Below are 25,446 nucleotides of genomic sequence, written 5' to 3'. Positions count from 1 at the left end.
TCCTGTGGTAGTTTCAATGTGATCAACCAAGTGGTTTGATCATTGTGTCTAAGTGTGCAGGAACTTAGAAGCACAAGAAGTCGAGTGAGAGATGCAGCTAACGAAAAGGATGGCATGGGAAGGAGTCGACAGGATCGGTGCGTCCGAGAGACGAGGTGTCGTGGAAGAGTATGCTTGCGGGCGAGAAGGAAGCACACGACGTTTCCAAGGGACAAGAAGCCGGAGCAAAATATTGCTCGAGAAGACCTGAAATGGGTTCAGGTGAGCTCTATTCTAGATGTTCAAGATCACTAGGCGAGCGAATCTGGAGTGGAATTCTTGGACAAAAAGTCAACTTTGAGTTGACTAGTGTCCGGGCACCCGGACCATTTTTACCCAACCAGGGCACCTCGCAGCCTCGACGCTGTGGATTAGCGTCTACGACAGTCCGAACACCCGGAGCAAAATAAAATTTTATTATTTTGCCATTGCGTAGCTGTTTACAAGAAGATAAGATTTGTCTCGCTGGGGGCACCCAGAGAGGGTCGGGGCACCCGGACTGTGCCACATCAGTAATCGGTCAATTTCAACTAGTGGGCTATAAATAGAGCCTTAGTCTTCTCCTTTTTGAACAGCACACTATGTACTTCAAACTTCTTCCTACTTTTCATTTACGAGCTTCATTTTAGTGTATGAGGCTTCTCCGCCTCCGACATTTTGTTCGAGAAGGAGATCTTCATAGTGAGCTTATCTTCCTTGGAGTAGCAATTCTCTGATTGCCAACCAAGTAAAAATCTATTTATCTTGTACTTATTTTAATTATATTATTCTCACTGGCGTAATTATGTTAAGCCTGATTGTTTGAGAAAGGTATTCGTTATTTTTATTGTGCAGGTGGCCGCAAGGGACCAACAATTGGTATCAGAGCTCAACCTTTTCAGAAAGACTAACTGCCAACCGAAGAACAAAAGACGATGGCTAGAACAAACATCCACTCGCCAAAATTTGATGGAGACTTCGTATACTGGAAGAAGAAAATGGAGGTTTATTTCAAAACTAATTTTGATATATTTCTTATCTTAAAAAATGGTTTGTAGTACCTACTTACAGCAACGGTGAGTTAAAGAAAGAAGAAAGTTGAACAAAGAAGGAACAAGCTGAATTTGTGGCCAATGGAAAAATAGAATTCCATATGCTAAGTGCACTGCCACCACAAGAGGTAAATAGAATCAAAGTCTACAAGTTTACAAAAGACCTTTGGAAAAAATTCTTAGAGTTTCACGAAGGATCCTCCGAAGCCAAGTTTGTAAGAAGAGATCTTCTTCGGAATCAACTGACGAATCTACGACTAAAGGAAGGTGAAATGGTTCCTCATCTGCACGTTAAGCTAAAGGAGTTGGTCACCGAACTCACGAATTTTGGAGAAAAAGTAACCAACTGAGATTAGCTAAGGTATGCGCTTAACGCTTTTCCTAGAACACCTGAATTGTCACGCCTCGGGGGAGTCCCAGTCAGAGGAAAAATCCGGCAATATCTCCCCTGTACACGTGATAATCTAAAGCATTTCTACATACAAAAATATATATCAACCACACATGACTGGAATTGGTAACTTAAATCTAAATCCTCACACCCTTAGTGCGTATCAGCTAATTATATTCATAGTTCTTTCATTTATTATTTTAAAATTTATAGTCTGTCCACTTTTAACTTCTCCTCTGAAACTTAGGTAGCTGTAGTATCTCTTGTCAACTCCGTTTCTTGCTTACTCTTTCCTAGTGTACCATAATTTAAAACCCGAGTTCTCTATCATCTTTGCCTTCTCGCCTGTCCATTTCATCTCTTGTACACACAAAATACTAATTCTTCTCCTAATCATCATATCTATTACCTCCATTGATTTACCAGTGAGAGTTCCTATGTTCCATGTTTCAAATCTTAGATTATTAGTTTTCCTATCATATTTGTTCTTATCCAACCTATGATGTAAGAACTCTTATCTATTTAACACTATACCCAAGTTCTCATGGAAATGTAACGGTCCTTGCTGAGACGTTACAGTCGGACCCTGTAACGCGAACTCTTGCATATTTAGCATTACACCCGAGTTCTGGAGATGTAACGGTCTTTGCCGAGACGTTACAGTCGGACCCTGTAACGCGTTCCTTCCGGAGAACAACCTAGCATTAGTACAATAGTTTAATGAATCCATTTATTGAATATTTGCCATAGTTTTGACGCTGGCTAGCAACCTAACACAACCCTCTTCCTTTATCCGGGCTTGGGACCGGCCATGACTGGTCGCCATGGGCGGAGTTTTAGATATAACAACATACCTAACTTAAATCCCTTGTCCAATTCATCAAAACACTTAATTGGCTAACTGTAGAAGGGGACAGAAGTTCCAACACCTATTGCGTTACGGTTGACAACCTTGGCAAACTAGTGAAATCTTCAAACTTAGTTCTTGTGGAGTAGCCTCAAGCCAATGTATAGCTTCGTTCTTTCATCTTCCTCTAGATTGTCATTGCTTGCAACTCTTGAGTTCTAGATCACAACCTCCTTCGTCTCCTCCAAGAACACACATTCACCTTTAACTTTGTCCTCGAGGGAAAACACAATTTCCAAAAGAGGGGTAACTTTATGTGTTCATTAGCTATGCCAACAAGCTCCACATCAGTAATAAAAAAAGAATAGATAGCTATATTTAGTTTTAGTTGTATTTTGGGTTATTGTAAGTGATTTTAGTTCGGAGTCAGTCCTGTGAACAAGTATTTGGAAATTTTATTTTACAATGATTTTTTTACTAGAATGGTAAAAAAGCCATATCAAGATTATAAGATATATGTAATGCCTACATTAGCACAAAATTTTGGGCTTTTCTTTTTGAACTTTGTATACTAATTATAATACTGACTGTTGTCTACATTTTTCTTTCCTATCATTGTGTTGTTAGATACTATATTCCATTGTTTTTTTTAATCTTGTTCAGAAAGCAATTCATCAAGTGGGAACAAAAATGCAGAACTATTTGTTGAGTGTACCTTGTATATTGATGGTGTCCCCTTTGGGCTGCCCACAAGGACAAGGTTTTCTCTATTCTTTTCACCCTGCATGTGCTTATTTCAACTCTATTTGTAACCATAAAAGCTACATAGAGCTCTGAGTTCCTTCTATTTTTATACCTTTTTAACCTTTTATTTATTTGTATATTATCTAAGTGAAAAAGTTTCATATGCCCAGGCTAGAATCATCAGGACATCCATATTGCTGGAATGAGCTCATCACATTGAGCACAAAGTACCGGGACTTAACTTCACGGGCTCAGCTTGGTTTTACTGTAAGTCTACACATATTGCGTCTCTAGCAATAGATCTTTTTCTTCTTTCCATGCTTCATATACATTGACATAAAATGGCTTTAAGATATACTACCTTGTAAAAAATTGCGTAATTGTCTTGCTGATAAATGCAATTTATGCTCTTTATTTCCATTTGAACATGATTCTAATTGCTGAATTTGATTCCTTTCTATGAAGTATACTTGGTTTTACTGTAAGTTTGCACATACTCTGACTCTAGCAATAGCCATGATTTTTTTTTTCTCCTTGATTCTTATAGATTGACATAAAATGGCCTAACGCTATGCTAATTTGTAAAAATTTGTTTAATTGTCTTGCTGATAGATGTGATTTATGTTCTTTATTTCCATTTGAACATGATTCTAATTTCTGAATTAGATTCCTTTCTATGAAGTATTATGCTAAAACTCCTAGTTCTTGTCTGTTTATTATTAGCTCAGAATTAACATATATATGGCTTTATAACAATCACTATATGTTGCTATTAAACTTAACATATCAGTTAATAAGTATGAAAAGATTTGTTGCTGTCTCTATGGCCTCTGCTGATGTTACATGTATCATAATTATCTATGTCGTGCATCTATGGATGAGGTGCAGTAAGTAGGGCTGGTGAGAGAGCATTTTTAGATTTCATATTTGGACGATATCTGCAACTTATTTTTTAAGTAGGGTAATGATTTGTGCTATAACATTTAACTTATAATCATGTTTGTTATGCTTATGAGATACCTAGGGAACTGAGACCAGAATGGTACTGTACACTCAGAGAAGATATTATTATTTTTATATCCCACAAAATTATGACAAAACATTGACAGATATCTTCATAAGATAAGATGACAAGAATCTATTGAGAAAATTAAGAGAGCTGGTTGTGCTTCAATTCTTATAATCTTCTTCAATGGTAGTAGACACATATACTTTTTTCCCCACAAGTGTTGAAGTAATCTTTCCTAGTAATTTAGTTGGATCTGGAATATCAGATCAACAACAAGGAATACCAAGTTTAAACATACAACAATTTATAGATGTTTGTTTTATCTGTATAAATTGCTTTTGTTTTCTTGAATCTCGTGGATCTGTTTTTGTTTCAATATATAGTACCTCCGTTATCTTTCTGTGCATATTCATCAGTACCTTGTTGTTTTAAGATATGTTTCTGTGTTTAATTTCCCTGTAGGTTTGGGATGTCTCATGTGGTAATGATAATGGTTTAGTTGGTGGAGCAACAATTTATCTGTTTAATAATAAAAAACAACTAAAATCAGGGAGGCAAAAGCTTCGACTTTGGCCTGGAAAAGAAGCAGATGGAGCAATTCCGACTTCTACACCAGGAAAGGTTATTATTAGGTTATAAGTTGGATATTTTTTTTTATTCACATAGACTTTGCATCAATAGTCATCCACCTTTTTAAATGCCTACAAATTAGCAGGTTGCTAAACATGAGCGTGGGGAGATAGAACGTCTGGAGAGGCTTGTAAACAAGTATGAAAGGGGCCAAATACAACAAATTGATTGGCTGGATCGTCTTACTTTTAAAGCTATGGATAAAATTAAGGACAGAGAAAACCTTAATAGTGACAATTCTCACCTTAGCGTGGTTGTCAGCTTCTGCACTTTTGAACACAGAGTTGCTTTCCAGGTTAGCTGTACCTTCACAAGGCTTTCATGATTTCACGGCATCTTTTTGTTTGCTAAAATGTGGACTCTTCATGCTTCCAATCTCATACATATATAGTAGCCACATATAAAACACTTTCATTGATTTTGTTATGTCATTGCTAATTGGTTAAAAAAGGGTTGGCTGCTAGAACTGTAATTCTGTGACAGTTGAGGTCCTAAGTTATCATCATTTGATTATTACACAATTACCTTTTCAGTAATTTTGGAAATGAGTATTACCTCGAGAACCATTTTTCATGTAACAGGAAGATTGCCAAAGTAAAATCTCAAATTATTTTGGTGATGGTTAATGATATTAACTGAGTTTTATAGAGAGGAGCATTGACTTTTTTTCCATGCTTTGTCGTTAGAGATCTTAGTCATGGACTCATGGATAACTTAGACGCTTAGATTACATAATTTATGAGATCAAATGTGTAGAATTCATCTATGTTTGTACATCTTTCAATCCATTATATTGGGCGGTGAGGAGCAACTTCAGGCTGGTTGCATAGTGTTTCTCTAAGCTACTGGCTACAACTGAAACTTGACTTTGTTGCCTTTTCAATCTTTGTGGAATTTCACTTGGACCACACAAGATTTAAATTTGCTATTAGATTATCCTTTCGGTACAATGTTTTAGTATGCATTTGGTTTTATTGTGAAATCTTTCTATCTGTCATGACCAACTCAAAACGAAGAATAACTCTGTCAATAATGTTGATCTTATTTCTCATACTTGACGTGCAGGAATCTGGGGCAAACTTTTTTGCACCATCCCCTGTATCATCCACAAATGAGCTTGTTACTGTATGGGATCCTGAAGTTGGAAGGACAAATCCTTCTGAGCACAAGCAATTAAAACTTGCTAGAAGCTTGACACGTGGGATTATAGATAGGGATCTCAAACCAAGCTCTAACGAGAGAAAGTAAATTCATTCTTATAGCTGCAATTTTCTGCTTTTCCATGCTTTTTCTATGTTTAATTGTTTATCATTGTCCATTATTTAACAAAGCTTAACTTTCTTTAAGTCATTCTAGATTTCTTGATTAAAAATAGGCCCACAAAGTTTAGTCAACAATTGCATTTTCATGGTAATTTGAACCTGATGGTTGGAACATTGAACTTTGGATTAAGTATACCGACATTGTGTCCCAGGGAGCATGTAGTTTGCCAAGGAATATTTGTGTTTGCTACTTGAATAATAGAAATCAGTATCATATTAGGGAGATAATTGGACTCTATATTGTTTCTAGCCTTCTAAGTTTCTCATCATCCTGTCTTCATTAGCAGCTCTAGGGGGTCGTGACCACAGCTGACAGCTGGGGCAGTTGCCAGTTGCATTCAAATTCATTACTTTTAATCTTTTATCATGGGTCTGCCTCTGCCCAGTAGATTCCTCGAGAATACTGCAATTACTATATGGCATTTATCATACTAATCTTTATTTCTTTTGTTATGATGGATGCACTCTTCCTGCCTGAGTTACTTTCAATTTATTGGAAATGCATTTTTTTTCACGTACCATTATCACAAAACACTCTTTTCTAAGCTAGGTCATGGAAACCATTAGTCAAAAGATCATCCTCGATCATCTGAAAATACTTCCATGTTCTAATTTGATGAGTTCTTGATTCAAAGTGCTTCGGAATGTGTTTTTTTTTTCATAAATATACCATAGTAATTAAACATATTATATAATTTTTTTAAGCTTTAAGTAAGTTTTTGATATCTTGCATCTTTTATTCAATATGAAGATATTGGTGAAGATATTACCGATAGGATAAGAGAGGATGTTTGAAATAGGGACACCCTTCTCGAAGCATGTGTGATTTTTTGCCAATAGAGCATCATGTCTCATTTGCAATTCACCCATAAACTCTCATCATCCATAAGTAAATTTTCTATTGTTGTATTAGGTTTTGTCACATAACTATCATATCCTAACCTACTATAATGTGTCTCAGTCTAACTACTTACCATCATAAATGTATACCAACACTAGCAAGAATAAATACTATTCATTCCAAAATAACATTTTACATTACCGCTTGCTAGACCACATTTATTAATATCATGCAATCATATAAAACTTCATATATATATATATATATATATTGCATAATAACTTACATGAATAGTTATGCAAGTAATAGTCTAGCATGATATAACATATAACACCATGTTGTCACTTGTCACTACACAGCTATATGAAACTATGAACATACATTATAAGATCTCACATATAGGAAAATTATAGAAAAAAGTCAACAACAATTATGAACAAAGATAAACATCAAAGAAAAAGGCACGAGGTGCAAGGGGGCAGTAGGGTCACTGCTTGGTGCACCTTGAAAAGGGGATTGGCTAGGGCTTCTGCTTAAGCAGCAGAATAAAAAAAGGATCTCAGCTGCTAGGTGACGACATCAGGCTGTTGCAACAAAAGACAGCAAGTGATGATGGGCTGTGAGACAATGAAGCTAGTGGAGAGTGCATTGCGTGCAGCGAGGCTCAGTTGACTATCGATGGCAGATATATGTGTGAGATTGTGAGAGAAGTGGAGGGTTTGGACTTTGGATTGGTACCATGAGTGGAGAGGGAGAGGGTTGTACAAGAGTTGGGAAAAAGTGATCGATAGTACAAACCTAACTTGCAAATTTATCCAATCTGAGACAGACCAGTTTAACTAGTTCAACATTGGTTCAGATCTAAAATGTCCAACAAAAAAGGGGAGCCCATGGCATGAAGCTCCTGCCAATATGGGTTCGGGGAAGGGTCTATTGTACGTAACCTGACTCTACATTTTTACAACTCGAACCCGTGACCATCATTAGGTCACACGGCAACAACTTTACCATTTCATAACTCTAAAATGTCCAATCCAAACCTAATTTAAGCCTGATTCAAGCCCAAAAGCGAATTCAAGATGATTCCCACCTTCTCTTATCCTCAATCAGCCAAAATAAACACAAATTGAACTCATATCAGACCAAATTCCTGTAAATCCCCCTTTAGACATCCTGCTTCTGCTTTAGATCATTTGGCTGAAGCCGTAATACACCCTCAATTACTAATTATCCCTGAGAAAAAAAGATCAAGATGGTAATTTCATAAAAAGATTATTCATATTTATAAATGGCACCAGTGATCAATGTTTGAAATATTGTTCCAAGTTGGGGTTTCCGACCTTAGTTGAAGTGAGATGGTCCTGGTGTTGGTGCTGTGCTGGGCTTGTTGACACACGTGCCAAAGGCATTGAAGAAAAAGAGGAAGGAGATGTGATGTAGAATCAAGTTCAAACTTATGTAGAGCCATAACAGATGAATAAGAAGAAGAGCAGGAGGTAATGGCTTGGGTTGTAGAACAGTGGTGCAGTTAGCACAAACCCTCGTGTTCACCTCATGAGTCATCCCATCGTGTAAGCTTAGCCCTCACATCCTGTTGTGGCTCAAACTGGTTTTGGTTTGAGGAGGCCGGAAACTATTGCTGAAGAAGCTCTGCATCTTGTAAGTCACCTCATCACAATTCACAAAAGCTTCTCATAGAAGCCCTATTGCCAATCATTGGTCCTCAACTCAATTCACTTGCATCATCTTGAATATTGAGTAAGTTTCATGATCTGAGTGGCAGGTGAAACAATAAGTTTTACCCATACCAACATGGAACGAAATTAATACCTTGCTAATGATATGATATAGTCTTTGAGGATGCAATTCGTGTTGCTAAGAACCTTAGATAACTTATGGTCGCCTTTCTTTTATCCTTCTTCCTGTGCACATACATACACATCACTGAATGTACTCTGGTTAATAAAGTTTCTTTAACAATTTGTTGGTCTTCCAGCAATTCAAAAAAAGAACATATATTGTTTTATGTGCAACATTTGTTGACAACAATGCCTTGCTACTTCTCTATGAAAGCATTCTATTCGCTGAACCTGATACTACCATTTTTTAACTAATAATTGTGCAATTTGGCGTGTAGGCTGATACAGGGAATCTTGAAGTATCCTCCAACACGCACACTGACGGGTGATGAAAGACAATTGTTATGGAAATTTCGTTTCTCTTTGATGTTGGAGAAGAGAGCTCTTACTAAATTTCTACGTTGTGTTGAATGGAGTGATATTCAGGTTATTATCTTGTGAATTGATCTAGCATCTAGATTTTGAGCATTCTATCCTTACACATTTACACATCTGATAGTAATTACTATAGTATCTGATTGCTATCCTTAACTAGAATTTGAAGTACTTTGGAAGTTATGCCTTTTTTTTTTTTAAAACCTGATATCTCCCTTGGACCATTGGAATTTTGTTGTTTCTCATGAAGCAAAACCCCAGCCCTGAAATCTAAATCAGATTCAATTCCTTTTTATTTCCAAGATGGAGGTAATGGGTTCATTTTTTTTTTTTTTTGGGAGGGGGGGTTGTAGAGGGAATAAATGTAATTTTACTGCTGTAAGCCCCATTTCTCTTTTTTTTCCCCCTATTTGTATGGATCTTGTGGTATTGGCAATTATGGCTGTTCTTGTCCTTGAAAATTAATCTACTTTTCCTTCCAAGCACAATTAAAAATCCTGTTTATCTACTCACTTATCAAACAATATCAGTTTATATATTTTACACTAAGATACCATTTAAATGTTTCTGATATATAAATTCTACGATTATTTACTTGCCTGGCATTTGATGTGAATATGTTCAACAGGAAGCAAAACAAGCAATTGATTTGATGGGAAGGTGGGAAAGCATTGATGTTACTGATGCATTGGAGCTTCTGTCTCCTGTTTTTGAAAGTGAAGAAGTGAGTATTCAAGATGTTGGTTTTCTGCATGTTCAATGTGTTCAATATACTGCCAACTCACTGTTGAAATGCCAATGTAAAACTAACCCATATTAGTTTGGGGGACTAGAAGTCTAAATTAATGATAATTAGTTTAACCTTGGTATCACATGTGTTCTTAAAAAATCTGCTAGTCAGTATGCGTCCCTTGTCTCGACATTATTTCTTTCTTGCTGGGCCTCCTATAACTGAAAAAGGTCTTATGGATGTATAACATTGTTGCCTTATTCGAGATGTGTGCTTAAATGACTATCCAACTAGTGCATTCCTATGTGGTGACATGTCCTCTGTGTTCAGATTTATGATAGGACTAGTTGTTAACTGAAAGCAACCAGCTTTACTTTATCTAAGTGACTGGTAAAGATTCAATGGAATATTAAATACGCAGCACTGATGTTGGTGACAGAACTGACTATCTTCCTATTATTATTGTGTTTAGAGTTTATCCTTTGTTTCAAGTAATCAATGTTGTGCCTCTGAAAAGAGTAACTACAAGAAATAGCTGGGTTTTTTCTTTAAAAAAACTTAATAATGAGTAATTTCATGCATTTCCTTGTGATATGACACTTCAATTGATGATAAATTTAGATAAATTTTCTTGCAAAATATCCATACAGGTTCGCGCTTATGCAGTTAGTGTCCTTGAGAGGGCTGATGATGAGGAACTCAAATGTTATTTACTTCAGTTGGTCCAGGCTCTTCGCTTTGAGAGAAGTGATAAGTCTCGCTTGGCACAATTTCTTGTGCAACGTTGTATGTCTTTTCTTCATTTCAACTTTTAATTGTCATTATTGGATCAACAGTTTTGCTTTGCCTTCATTTTTGCTAAATAGTCCTTGTTTAGGATATTTTATATTTTTTGATTTTGGGACTATGCTTCCTTTGAATATCAAATTGGAATTTCTAGAGATGTTCATTATTTGCCCAATTAGATTTACTGGATATAGTTTGTATAGGGATGATAGGTTCTCTGAATCCGAAGGGGAATCCGATATCCGACCCGAATGGAGGAGGGAATTTTTAGATTCGATTAAATAATCGAGTATTCGAGTATGAGTATTTTTTGGTTCGGGTATGAAGGCGGATGTGGTAAAATCCTACCAATACCCTACCTGACATATATATATATATATATATATATATATATATATATAGTCCACTTTCCGCTTCGAAAAAAAAAAACATAGTTTGTCTCTTTACTCGATTATCAACACATATCTTATCTTTTTTTCCAAGAGAACTCCTCACCCGATCGAAGGAGTGCGAGGAGCATGGTTGAAAATTTTGTTATGTGCTGAGCGGAACGGGCGAAATTTACCGTTCCACCCGCACACTGAAACCGACACCAATTTAGCAACAATTTTGTGCACGCGACAGAGGAATTGAGCACGCGACAATCGCACGCGCTCGTCTTCACGCGACGGAAGGCGTGCCGCGATTCCATCGTGATTGCGGCTGGAGGAGTCGCAGGACTCCTCTAGCGGCACTGGAGGAGTCCTGCGACTCCTCTGGTGGCGCCAGAGGCGTATCCCGCGACTCTTCGGCGCCGCGACAAGAGAAGATCGGGAATTCAAGGTTTTACTATTAAAAATTAAATATTTTGATTTAATTAATTCAAACATTTGCTAACTTAAGTGTGATATTTCGAAGAGGCTTTTATAAAGCCTAATTAAATTATCCCAATAAAATATAAATATATTTAAATTTTTTTAAAAAATAATAAATTTTATTAATTAATATTTTGAAAATTAATTTTACTAATTTAAATTTTATTTAAAAATTCTAAAAAATTGAAAAATTTAAAGAATTCTAATAAATAAGATTAATATTCTGATATTTTTTAATTATTTTATATTTTTTTCTGGTTTACTATTTAATTAATATTCTGTTTTTTTATCATTTTAAATATATATTATTTAAAATAATAATTAATTTAAATAAATAAATAGTTAATTAATATAATTATTATATATAACGTAGCATTTTTTAATTAATTTATATACTTATTATAGAAAAAATATAGAATTAATTTAAAATTTAGATCCATGAATATTAAGACATTTAGCTTTTTTACTTTTAGAATTCTTATTTTCTGACATATGAAACATATATTTTTATCTTAGAATGTCTCTACTAATCTGCTTAGGAAATATTATATATCTTTTATTTAAGAAATTTTGATAAAGGTCTGTCAAGTATATGATTTCTAATACAATACTTATAATCTTATAAACCTTGGATCATTCTAAATTAAGATAGTTGAATTATTATTATTAGAAGATTATTTCAAGTTTAAATAAAAAAATGCCGAAATCGTATCGGCACAACGTGATATGATACTGAAACCGTATCGTTCCGGTCTGGGATCGAAACCTCGACACAAGTTGAGATTTTAAACGTTGGCGTGGAGTACAAGAATTTAAGAATTTAATAAATATTTATAGGTTCATTGAAATATTTTTTTTTAAAAAAGAATTGTAAGTAGTAATAGGATGATGGGTAGGATATGATTACCCGATCTTTCGACGGGTATGAGGTTGGAGATGAAAGTTAAATACCCGATGGATATGGAGTTGGGTATGAGGATAGATTTAATAAATGGGGATGGGTACGGAGGATTTGAAATCCGACCTAAATCCTATCCATTGTCATCCCTAGTTTGTATGTCTACATGTTGTGCAATTGAGTACACATTTAATACACTTGATTGAATATAAACGGGTAGTCCGGTGCATAAAGGTCTTGCTATTGCGGGTATCGGGGAAGGGTCGGATCACGTACACTTGATTGAATATATGAATAAAAAAATATCAAAAGGTAAATAATATTAAATTGAAAATAATTATTTTTCTTTTTAAAAGAATAAGTGCAATTTAAGTGAAGTAAAATCAATAACGAGACAACTTCCAAAATATGATTTATATTTCAATTTGGATTTATACTTGAGGTGGAATAAAATCAATATTTAGTCTAGAACCCTTGTAAAGTTTTATCCATATTTATTTCTCAAACTTCTATTAATTAAAAACATGGTAGCAAAAGGTGATTACACTCACCCCAGGCGCTCCTCACAGCCCATCTGCAGGTTATGTGAAGGGAGATAAATCACGGGGTCAGCTTATAGCCAACTGCCAAGTTGGCTAGGGGGTGGGAAGGTTTTTTTTCCCCGAGGGCATGTGCCTATCTGGAATTGACCCCTTGTTCCATTGTAGCAAGTCTGTCACCTATATTAATTGAAAACATGTGGCATGTGGCAGAAGGCGCTCGCCTCAGCGCCCCCGCCAACCCGTCCCTAGGCCAATACAAAGGAGGTAAATCACGGATCGCTACTAGCCATTAATTGAAAACATGATTAGAGAAGTGATGATTTAATTTTAACATATCTTAACATTATAGTATCACAAAGATGCCAGTTAAATAAAATAAAAAGGGATGATAGAATGAAGTTCTCATCAAATCCTTCATTGAAGAATATAACATACCCAATGTGATTAGACTATGTGTGCATGTCAAGTTTATATCCTTGATCAACAATGGCTGCATATGTAGAACTTGGAATTCTTATTGTCATCAAATCCAAGCTCATGTTGAAGCCCTAACCAACCTCAAATTTGTGGTCGAGAGCAAGCACAGACTCACGTGAACTGATCCTTATCCCAAAGAACAACACAAATAACAACCACTTTTTTAGTAAAGAAGCAGCAAGCACTTGACTTAAATACCTCAAACTAGCTTTTTTGACTGTTGGGGCATTTTAGTCGGAGTTTTAAATAGGGGGTTGGGCATATTGGTTCTGGTATTTATTGTGCTTGACATGTATCAATTGCTGGCAAATTGTTTGTGTTGACGATGAATTGGTCAATTGACAAATGAAGTCAGCATTCAAAATAATAGATTTGGGAATGTAGATATATATCTATAATATAGATGGAATATATTCTCCTTGTTAAGCTACTGTTTTTTATTTTTATTTTATTTTATTTTTTATTGTTGTTTCTTACCATCCTGTGTTAATATTGAGCTACATTTACCTTAAAGTGTAAATTGCGTGTTACAACATATAATTGTGTAGGTATAGTAATTCTGTAACCCTGCTTGGCAAACAAAATTTTTCTGTTGCATCTCACCAAGAATAGAGAATGACACTTTTGTCCATCGCACTAAAACATTGTGTAGTCCTCCAATATTGTCTTTTAGCTTTTTCTTCAGGACTGCACATATATCGAAAAACCAATGGCGACCTGCATAGAATTAAAATTTTAGATAATCAGTCCTTTCATTCCCAGGAGATATTTTTCAGTAATAGCATTAAGATGCCTACTGATTCCTGATGCACATATTGTTACAATTCTTGGCGTTTGATTTCTTGTTAGTTGTGAGAAATTCAATTTGAAACCATGTTTCTTTACTACCTATAACTTCTCTAAACAATGAGAATACATCCATGGAATCATTAGACATGATTACATTATTATTACTTATTCTTACCTTTGGTTTCAAGTGCCAAAGGGTATTGTCAGCACAGTAGGCAGAGTAGAAATGTATTGCTCTAATCATTGACTGATAGTGATATTATGTCAGATAGTTGAATGATATTGTATCACCTGTGTTTACATCTTACAGGACTTACCTTAATTGATACCGCTTAGAGTCTACTGAGAAAGGAAGAATTTCTTTCCATCATTTATCTTTCAATTTTCTTTGTTGACGGCAAGGAGACGAAAAACCCAAAAAAAAGAATGGGGAGAGAAAGTACAACAATAGTAAAGGGAGGGCATGCCAGAGTCAAAGAAACTATCCATATATTACACTTATGTCATCTCCAATTCCAATTGTTGTTAACTGAGATATATTTATCAACGTGGATAAGTTAGCTCCAGTGCCAAATGTCCTATAAGCTTTATTTAATCTACATTAAAAACTATAAGTACAATCTCACTAGGATGCTACAAAAATCAATATCATTATCTTATGCATGACCCTCATTTTAATGCTTAGTTATATTCTATCTCTTAGTGCTTTAAAATTTTAATCTCAATTAACTTTCTAATACTATAGATTTGTATTTGGAACTAGACAAAGTCAGTAAAAGAATATTATATGCTTAAAACTCATGAGTTGATCTTGACACATTGAAGTATACTAATGCTCGGCACATTGCTAAAATGGTACCATTTCAGTCAAAGATCAAAACTTTAGTACAGATTGATATTTCAAACCTTGACTAAGATACCCTTTGCTCAACAGCCATCAATTTATTGTGCTTGCTGAATGACTATTGGCATTCTTTTCTGCAACTGTTGCTAGTAAATGAATATTGTTACTTGTCTATGGACTTGATGATAATGCAACTTTTTTTTTGTTAGGTCAGATCCCATTTTCATGGTAGTTATATTATCTTGAAGTTTCAAATTTCATCTATCAAGATTTTCATACTATTCAGTTCACTATGATTTTTTCTGTCTTTACTTTTAAAACTTTTCCATTTAAAACATTGCAGCTTTATCAAATATTGAGCTAGCTAGCTTCCTTCGTTGGTATGTAGCAGTTGAGCTTCATGATCCTGCCTATGCTAAGCGCTATTACTGTACTTATGATATGCTGGAGGACAACATGATGAAGGTCAGATTTTAAATTTCATTTCATTGTTATTCCTTAATTGCCAGAAGTTACTTCTTTGTTTATGTACTGCAATTTTTAGATCGTATAGGTTGTCTTATGTCATTCTGTAGGTTGAGATCACATAATTATTTGGTATCCCTAGAAGGAATGCCACCAGTTGCATATTCAGGGAGCAATGAATTATTGTCATTGATTTTTCATCCCAATCTTGTATAAGGCTATGAATCTGTATATTTTTTTCAACATCTGTGATTGTTGAAACAGCCTCGTGCAACATCTGTCAATCTCATGTCATTTGATTGTTGAATCTGCAATGTGACTTAGATGTCACGGGTTTGAGTCGCGGAAACAGTCTATTGCAATGCAAGGTAAGGTTGTATACAATAGACCTAATATGGTCTGACCCTTTCCTGGACCTGCACTGGCAGGAGCTTCATGCACTGAGCTATTCTTTATCTGTGATTGTTGCTCTACCTTGAGTTTTTCCGGTGGCATGTTCCTAATATGGTTCCAGATTTGCAACTATGTATTTCTAGATGGTCTGCTTCTTTTGTTAAAAGAGAGAAAAGTATGCTTTAAAATGTTTTCCCCTTTGGTACTTGATGACAAGAACCTTGTCCAGGTAGATAGTAACGTTATGCATGCCAAATGAGGAACAACATGCCAGATATTGCACAGATTAAATCACCAGTGGTTAGTTGTTAAATAGTCACACATTGTGGAAGAGTTCTATGAAGTTTTAATTTAGTTATTTCTTTACCTATAGGGTGGTCTGGAAACAGCCTCTTGCAAAAAGCAGGGTAAGACTCCGTACAATGGATCCTTCCCTGGGACCCCGCATGGCGGGAGCTTCGTGCACCGGGCTGCCCTTTTTTTTACCTATAGGGTGGTGGGTAGATAATGTTCTGATTTGTGTCAGAGACTTGTCACTTCTTTGACGGCATTTATCTTTAAGAAGAACAAATGGATGCAGCGGAATGCGATTAGGTTATAATCAGAAATCTCGCCTTTATTTTTTTCCGTCTCGTTGTTTGAGCTTTAATTGCATCATACAGGTCAACAACTACAGTGGTGGTCTCAACTCCTAGGTACATTTGTAATGCTTAAATTTGATTATGCATCTGTTGTGGAATGAGTGCAGAACCTCATGAAGCTATACTAGAATATCTATGCTGGGAACGACACAAGTACATGACCTTTTGTGTTTAACATGCACAATTCTATTAGGGTTTATGCTAATTAATTATAAAGTAAATTCTGTACCTCTATCTGAACAAGATTAAAACCAGGGTTATTTGCTTCTAGTTGTCACTTTTACTTTCCCTCTAGGATTATCACCTAAGATACCTGAGAGATTATTAGGTTATTGTTGAAAATTTAAAAAAGAAATGATCAAACATTGGTTATCTGTGGACTACATAGTGATGGATCATCCATCTTAGAATTTTATTTAGTTTTGGAAAGTTCAAGAAAGATTTGAAATTTTTAAAATTTAATTATCTTCTCTTGCTTCTGAATCTCAATGCTCACACTTTCTTTTGTTGTGAGCAGTTGCAAGTTGGTACAAGTCGAGAAGAAAATGGATACAAGTTATGGCAGAGTTTGGTTCGCCAAACAGACCTAATAGCTCAGCTGTGTTCAATTACAAAGGACGTTAGAAATGTACGTGGTGGAACTCAAAAGAAAATAGAGAAGTTACGACATCTTCTTACTGGAATTCTTAGTGAGCTTACCTATTTTGACGAGGTATTATTACCATTAGCTGAATTTGGTTAGCTGCATATCTATGGTGTCTTTATGTCTAACACATGCTTTTCTTATTTGTCTTGTGTTAGCCCATTCGATCACCTCTGGCTCCTGGGACATTGATAACTGGAATTGTCCCAGCAGAGTCGTCTATTTTCAAAAGTGCACTGCATCCTCTACGTCTTACATTTAGTACCCTTAGTGGTGAAACTTGCAAGGTGATCTTTAAAAAGGGGGATGATCTTCGTCAAGATCAGCTGGTTGGTTTCCTTTTTTTGGTTCTATTAAATTTGAATTTTGTATCTCTTATTGATTAGTTTTCTATGACATTATTCTTATCCTCCTTTGGCAATCCGATGCATGTTGTTTTAGATGCAATAACCTAGCAAACATATAACAAAAGATAGTTATATCATGTATCCACTAGATTTGGATACAAAATTTTCTGATCATGCCCTCTTTCCTATTTTGCTAAAGTAAATCATGTGAGAATTTCAACCTTTAGTCACAATAAAGTTTTGACATTCTAAGCAATAATTTCTGTTCTACAAATCTCTCTTATGGAATAATTGAGCCCAGTCTGCTCAGTTATGTAAACATAAGTTTTTCTTTTTAGAGATCATATTGTTGGTAAATGGAAGATGTGGGATAGACTTTGCCCAAATCATTGAATTGTTCAATAGGCTATGTTAATTATTGGACTCATTCAGACAAGAGTTCTTCTGAACTAGGAGGTTTTTCTGAATGAATTGCCCAAATCATTCAAACGTGCATATCCATTTTGGTGTGCATCATTTCATATTCTAACAACTCTTACATGTGATCAATGTAACTAGGAGGTTTCATCTGATGTTCGTTCTTGGTTGCTGGTTAGTAAATTGAAGATTCGAAACATCTTCTAAATCATAAAACTGTTAAATAAGCTACGCTAATTGGACTCACTTGTGACGAGTTTTCACATGGATATGAATTTAGATGTATGGGAATTCATTTTCTAAAATTTTTTTACATGTGGTTAATGTGACTATGAGAGTCAATCCTGATGTCTGGTGTCCAAGACAAACAGGTAGGGCTAGGAAAAAAGGTTCAAGGAACACAGTAAACGTGTAAATATATTATTCTCAATGGTGAATATTTGTTATTGAAAAATTATATTCATTTGTTTCCTGTTTTTGCTTCGTGTATGTTCATGGTGCCAGCTTAGTGTATCTCTAATGGCTTAAAGAGTTTGATGGGTTGTGTTAAACACAGGTTATCCAAATGGTGTCTCTAATGGATCGATTGCTAAAATTGGAGAATCTGGACTTGCAGTTAACTCCATATAGAGTTCTTGCAACTGGGCAAGATGAAGGGATGCTAGAATTTGTCCCATCCAGCTCTCTTGCACAGGTATCTTGATGTTCTGACAATACTGAATTAGTCACTTGTGAATAAATAAATGTGCACTACTATTTTGCTGGCATGTTTTCATGCTATGATCAGTACTTGTTTTCTTGAACATATTAGTTTTGTGTTCCACTCACATGATTGGAAATTTTGTGTCATAATGTCTTGTGTAAAGTACAAGGCCTTGAGAAGCTGATTGAGATCTTATAAATTCACAAGGGTTTCGTGTGAAATAATAATAAAATAATATACATATAAGTAGAGAGGGTTACCTATAGTTGGAATAACTCGATAATTGTCCCCGTCTTCAAATGTGTCATGATCAAAATAATTATTATAGATTATAATTGGTTGATACATCAATATTAGCCGGATAACACATGGCTACAATTAACGGAATCTTTATATTTCAGAAGAAAATACATGAAATAAGGTAATGATACATCTTATGAGGTCCTGAGCTTCATTTAATGTTGTTAATACTAGAAAATAATCTAAATATAGTGAGCTGTGTAGGTAGTTGAAGGGTGATTTTTTAATTTTGTTTGCATTAATAGTTAAAGATAAATAATAGAGAACATGAAAAATTAATATCTCAAAAGAGGGGTTATCCGTGATCTTTTATGATCTTTCTCTAGCCAACATAATTTGTTTTTTAGACTTGTTTTACACTTTTATATTATTACACTAGGTCATGTATAAAGACTATCATTAAGTTGGGTTAGAAGAAACAATCAACTAAAGCAAATTTATAAGTTAATGAATCAGTTAGGATCATTTAGTTATCTAGTATCTAGAACCTTGATTAGTTAGTATATTACCAAATTAGAGTACATTCAGTAACTGCTTAATGTACATGAATCAACATTGCTTCTTCAATTACTTTATAACCAAATATGAGAGATATTTTACTTGGACCAGTACGGACTGAGTTTAGAGTTGTAGTGATGCGGAGAGGATTAAGTTTACACTTAACACTTGTCCTTTAACTGAGTAAGCATTGCTTAGATTATGCTTTTATTTGTTTCTCAAGGAGCAGGTTTTATACTTGAAAATGTTTAGCCCTTAAGAATATAGTAATTGTTTCTTGTTGATGGTTCATTGTATCTTTACATATTATGAAAATACTGATATTATAGTATCATCTTAGATTCTATCAGAAGACCGTAGTATTGTGAGTTATTTACAACGGTTTCACCCTGATGAAGATGGACCATTTGGCATAACAGCTCAATGTCTTGAAACATTTATCAAGAGTTGCGCTGGCTACTCAGTTATTACATACATACTGGGGATAGGAGACAGGTCTGTCTACTTCTTTTTTCTTTGTTGTAATTAATTATTTCAAAATGCATATTATGAGAAATTTGCATTTGACTGCATAATATAGTGACTTTGTTGCCCACATGTTTCGTTTGAGTAATTTTCCTGCTATATATTTTGCTACAAGCTCAATAGAATAGGATGAACATCCCTCAATGTGTCTCGTGCTTTCTTTGAGTTGAAATGAGGATCAACCTTATGGCTAAACATTTTACATGACCTTAGCACTTTGTTTCAACTATTTGATCAATTCTTTCTTTGATTTCTAGAAGAATGTAAATATACTGATTTTTATTGTATACTTTTCAATTTTCCTACTTTTCATTTTTCTAATGTGACTTTCAGGCATTTGGACAACCTCCTCCTCCGAGATGATGGTCGCCTCTTTCATGTTGACTTTGGCTATATATTAGGTAGAGATCCCAAGCCATTTCCACCACCCATGAAACTCTGCAAGGAAATGGTTGAGGCCATGGGTGGAGCTGAAAGGTATATTGAGACATCTAAGATAGTATGTATTCTTTATATTTGTGAAATGCCTGCAAATGTAATATAGACACAACAAAATGTCCAGCTTTGAAATGATGCATATGATTCTATGTTTCTGTAATTTTCCATGGTTATCTTGTCACTCTTAGGTTTTTTTGGCATTTGAATCACCATTTCACTGGCTTGGGTCATTTATTAGAATTCTTGTTTGACCAAATTATGTACTACAAACATTTACGGAGCAAAAGATAGTAACCACTTGTATAGAATCTGATGATAGCTTTGCTAAATCAACATAAATATGATTAATCTTTCTATTGATTCGTGAAATGTTTGGCAAATCATGACATTAGAGACAGTAATAGCAGACTGATAGCTTCTTTGTTTCTTGTTGAATATTGGTTTTGCTAGAAAATTACCTTAACATGCTTCCTTAGAAGTAGATGGTTGAGTCACAGGCCTTACTAACGGCTGCAATGCCAAATGGCACACAACTATTCAATGCAATACTAGGCAACAACACGTATCATTATCTCATACTTGAATTATGTGCACATTGCTAGATTAAAGTTCCAGTGTGCTAAATGGCCTTTCAACTAACAGCTCACCACAATTTTTTAAAACAGATTAATGGCTAAAAATATCTTGTCTATTCTGATTTTTTTACTTTAACAAACTGTGTCCTAATTTATTCAATTTCATAACAATCAATCTGTAACTAACCCTTCAAAACTTCAGCACGTCACTGCATGAAATTGCAGTTCTTGGTTTATAATGCTAGTATTGGGTGGCCTAAAAACAAGCTAGCTATTGATTTGCCAAGACATAACGATTCTTTGTTCCTAGTAAAAAGAATGGATTCTTTGAATCCCTTCAAACCGTAGTACTTAATTTGATTTTGAACTTTCATACTTGGAATTTATTAGGACCAATTGTTTTTAATTGAAAAATACATGTAGTTTTTGGGAGAAGGATATTTTCATTATAAAGTTTGGACAAAAAGATCATATATTTTGTCTTTAATTCTTTTCTTAGATTAATGTAATACTATGGTATAGCTAGTCGTGTTTTACATGGTAGTGTTTGGGGTACTTAGGAAATAATACATGTAAAAAGTTTGTGTATAAATGTTGAGAATACTTAGATGGATGTGTGAAATTAATAGTAAAAAAATAAATTAGGAATATTCACAAGAGAGAAAATAGGTTAAAATGGTATAGACATCCTTAAAGAAAATGAGATATGAAGATGACTTGGAAGAGTGAGGATAAAGAAAGATGAGTGGAAATTGCAAACAAACAAATAACAAGTTAGGCGTTTAACTATTTGGGGTTTGCTACATGTGTCTTATTCTGGAATTGAACTATATTTAAGGTTATATTTTTAGTAATATTTAGATCTTTTAGATCACTTATTACATTAAAACATAGTTTTTTCTATTTCCCTCTATTTTTCACACCTTCAATTCTGATCCATTTTAACTTCTGTGTTTTTTGGAAGAGCCATATCATCTTAACATTCTTTTCCTCTCATTTTATCATTTTTATAGTTACACTTATTTACTCTTAGATACTAACATGACTTGAGAAAATTATATTTAGCATAATTAGTAGATATTTAAATAATTTTTCTAGTGATATATCCTTTCCTAGGGTTCAAAAATGTAATAGAATAGACACCAAAGTTTAAAATCTCGTCTCGTGCCGAGATGTCAGTCATAGACTGGAACGATATAGTTTCGGTATCGTATCGTGCCATGCCGATATGATTTTAGTATTTTTTTATTTATATATAGTAATTATTAGATAAATATGTTGATTGTGTATAATTTAAAAATAAGTTATATATTGATTTTAATTTGATTTATTAGAATTGTTTTTATTTTTTTAGAATTTCTAAATAAAATTTAAATCAGTAAAATTAATTTTCAAAATATTAATTTATAATTTTTTTTTAAATTTTAAATATATTTACAGTGAAAAAATATAAAATAATTTAAAAAATCAGATTATTAATATCATATATTAGACTTTTTTATTTTTTTTGAGAATTTTTAAATAAAATTTAAATTAGTAAAATTAATTTTTAAAATATTAATTAATAAATTTTATTATTATTTTTAAAATTTAAAATATATTTACAGTAAAAAAAATAAAAAAAATCAGATTATTAATCTGATTTATTATTTTTAATTTTTTTTAAGCCGGTAGATGAGTCCCGCGCCTCCTCCGTCACCGCCGGAGGAGTCTCGCGACTTTGCCTACGAGGCGTCCTATGCGTACGAGGCTTCCTAGGCGTGCGAGGCATTTGGAACGACGAGCATGCAATTCCTTCTGTCGCGTGACACTCCCGATGACGCACTGCGAAATCATCGCTTGTCCGGTGCCGGTTTCGGTGTGCTGGCGGAACAGTAAGTTTCGCCCCTTCCATCCGTCACAGAACGAAATTTTGAACACTGGTAGACACACTAGATTTGTGGTTGGAATCTAATGTTGCACCACTTAGTTAAGAGAAAATATCATTCAGAGGTGTTGTTAATTAAAGTGTAAGTTATATGGGATCCAGATTTCATAGTAGTTTGTCCTTAGGGTGTAGCTTTACCATCTCTACATTCATCTTTCTAAATCTGATGTGTCAACTGATGGGCATGTTTTATGGTCAGTAATACAATAGTTTTAAGATTGCATATTTGGAAATTTTGTCTATACATCTAATCATCCTCAAAAGGAAATTTGTTAAGATGCAACCTAATGTTTATCGAATATCCATGACAGTTGAAGTATCAGTTGCCTTTATGTTAGGATGTTTAATTATGATTAGATTTCTGGATCTAATGGCAATGTGACCTATCTTACCGAAAAACATTATGGTTTGTATTTACTACAAATAGAACCCTTATGAAGGTTAAATTGAGGAAGAAAGGACAACTTTAATGCTGGATGGGTATTATGGGAGAAGGTTTTTGTCTTTCTAACCTATCTATCTTATATCGATAAATAGGCTGAAGAGTAGTGTTGTGATCTTGAATAGAATAACCTTGTAACCTCGCTATCTTATATCAAGTAGGCTGAAGAGTAGCTTTGAGATCTTCAATAGAATATGTAAATGAAAATTGTTGAGGCATACTTACCAGTTGTCTACTCCGAGTCCTTATGATCGAGGTTAATCTTCTGTGAGCTATATAAATTCACTGATATATGATGAAGGTTAATCTTCAAAATCTTTTTAATGTTTCTCTTGGAAATTGTCTATTGTTTAATGTTTGCATGTGCATGTTGGATTGACCTCTAAGTTTAGATGCTAGACCTTTAAAAAACCATTATAGATGTCATAATTTAGTTTGTTCTTCCATTGCAGCCAATATTACACAAGATTTAAATCTTATTGTTGTGAAGCCTACAACATTTTGCGGAAATCCAGCAACCTTATATTGAACCTTTTTCATCTGATAGCTGGTTCTAACATCCCTGACATTGCTTCTGATCCTGAAAAAGGCATTCTGAAGGTGCGCTTATGGTTCATTTCATGGTTTGTATTTCAGATAAGAATATCAAATAATATACAAGTTCACTATCTGATCATCTGTGTTTAGGTTCAAGAAAAGTTCCGTTTGGATCTGGATGATGAAGATGCCATACACTTCTTCCAGGATCTCATTACTGAGAGTGTTAGTGCCCTGTTCCCTCAAATGGTTGAAACCATCCATCGATGGGCCCAATACTGGCGTTAATTATTCTCCATGGTGGGTTTTCCCAGCTTTTGTGGGCCTGTATCAAAGTTAACCTTGCTGCCAGGTATCCCCCACCCCCTACCCCCCATGTTAATTCTAGTCATTCTTGAGTTTGCAATCTGAAAGAATTATGCATATCGACTCATTCCTGTACACTTATAAACCTTCAAGTCTACTTCATAATTCCCATGCGATCTGCAAGAATTATGCTTATAGATTCTTTCTTGTACACATATAAGCCTTCAATTCTACTCCATAGTTCCCATCCAATCTGCAATAATTATACTTATAGATTCATTCTTGTACACTTATACTCCCCTATATTCTGCTCCGTATTTCCTGTTGGAAAGCCCTTGTGTTTCTTTGTGCATCGTATTATTTGTTTTTCCTTGCTCGCTGAATGACTATTTTCTAATTGGGTATGATGTTTATTTCACTCCATGACCAAAATTAAAGAATAGGTATTCCTATTTATTCCTTGTCAATTTCATTCCTTAAATTAGTTTTGTAACCGAGCACACCATAAATGAACCATGAGTTTAATGATTCTAGTTGAATGGTAGATTCTCGGTAAGATATGAATCATGCTATTTCTGGTGTCTGACAAATGACTTATTCTATTTACACATTAATAAGTTGTCAATTTGTATTCAGCAAGTTGAAGGGTTTCACTGTTTTCTCAGCTCTGGTTCCGGAATTCGCCTGCTGTATTTAGGTAGGTTCTCTTTAATGCTTGGAATAACTATCTTGTAAATTAACGATATGATTATAGTATTAGCGATCATTAGTTAGAATTCGTTTTGTACAGTTTGCATCTTCTGTTTTCAATCTAAAACATTTCTTTATGGGAATCTTGTTTTAGTATTTATTTCTGAGTAAAAGATGTATTAATTTTGTATTGCTTGGTGTGGATGTACACACAAACATCCGTGCACAATGCCGTTGTGTATCTCCTAATGCTGCGCTAATTTCTCCTATGAGAGTCCCTGATGACAAAGTCCAAGATTTTGATAATGGGTTCATATTAGACTCAGTTTGTTTTAAAAGAAAATATTTAAAATGCATATCTAAATTGATTTTTTTTTACCAAATAACATACATATCGATTGATTGGTCTGAAATGTGAACACATTTAAATTTGATCGATCAAAAATATTCTTTTATCTATCGCATCGATAATTAGAAAATCGAATTGAATCCTTTCTTGCCAGAAAAAACTGTAACCGTGAAAAACACAGCTGCAATTTGGCAGCCACTTGGCTCTATAATCCTCGTGGTGGCTTGTGATGTTGCAGCTAG

At 34.5% G+C, this 25,446-nt stretch overlaps 1 protein-coding gene across 1 annotated transcript; it reads left to right on the top strand.

The window, feature by feature from the left end:
- Positions 1–251: 251 nt before the first annotated feature.
- LOC122026515 (phosphatidylinositol 3-kinase, root isoform-like) lies at positions 252–24,992 on the top strand. The gene is made up of 18 exons (XM_042585254.1): positions 252–261; positions 2,972–3,068; positions 3,223–3,319; positions 4,524–4,682; positions 4,777–4,986; positions 5,757–5,935; positions 8,992–9,139; positions 9,717–9,812; positions 10,469–10,604; positions 15,352–15,473; positions 17,025–17,219; positions 17,309–17,479; positions 18,471–18,608; positions 19,756–19,910; positions 20,274–20,417; positions 23,775–23,922; positions 24,010–24,211; positions 24,802–24,992. The coding sequence occupies exons 1-17, from the start codon at positions 252–254 to the stop codon at positions 24,145–24,147; spliced, it is 2,343 nt and encodes a 780-aa protein (XP_042441188.1). The 3' UTR covers positions 24,148–24,211; positions 24,802–24,992.
- Positions 24,993–25,446: the final 454 nt, after the last annotated feature.

This window comes from Zingiber officinale, chromosome 10A (assembly GCF_018446385.1).
Source record: "Zingiber officinale cultivar Zhangliang chromosome 10A, Zo_v1.1, whole genome shotgun sequence".
NCBI lineage: Eukaryota > Viridiplantae > Streptophyta > Magnoliopsida > Zingiberales > Zingiberaceae > Zingiber > Zingiber officinale.
Note: the sequence above shows the minus strand (reverse complement) of the source record. Positions and strands in the feature narration are given on the sequence as shown.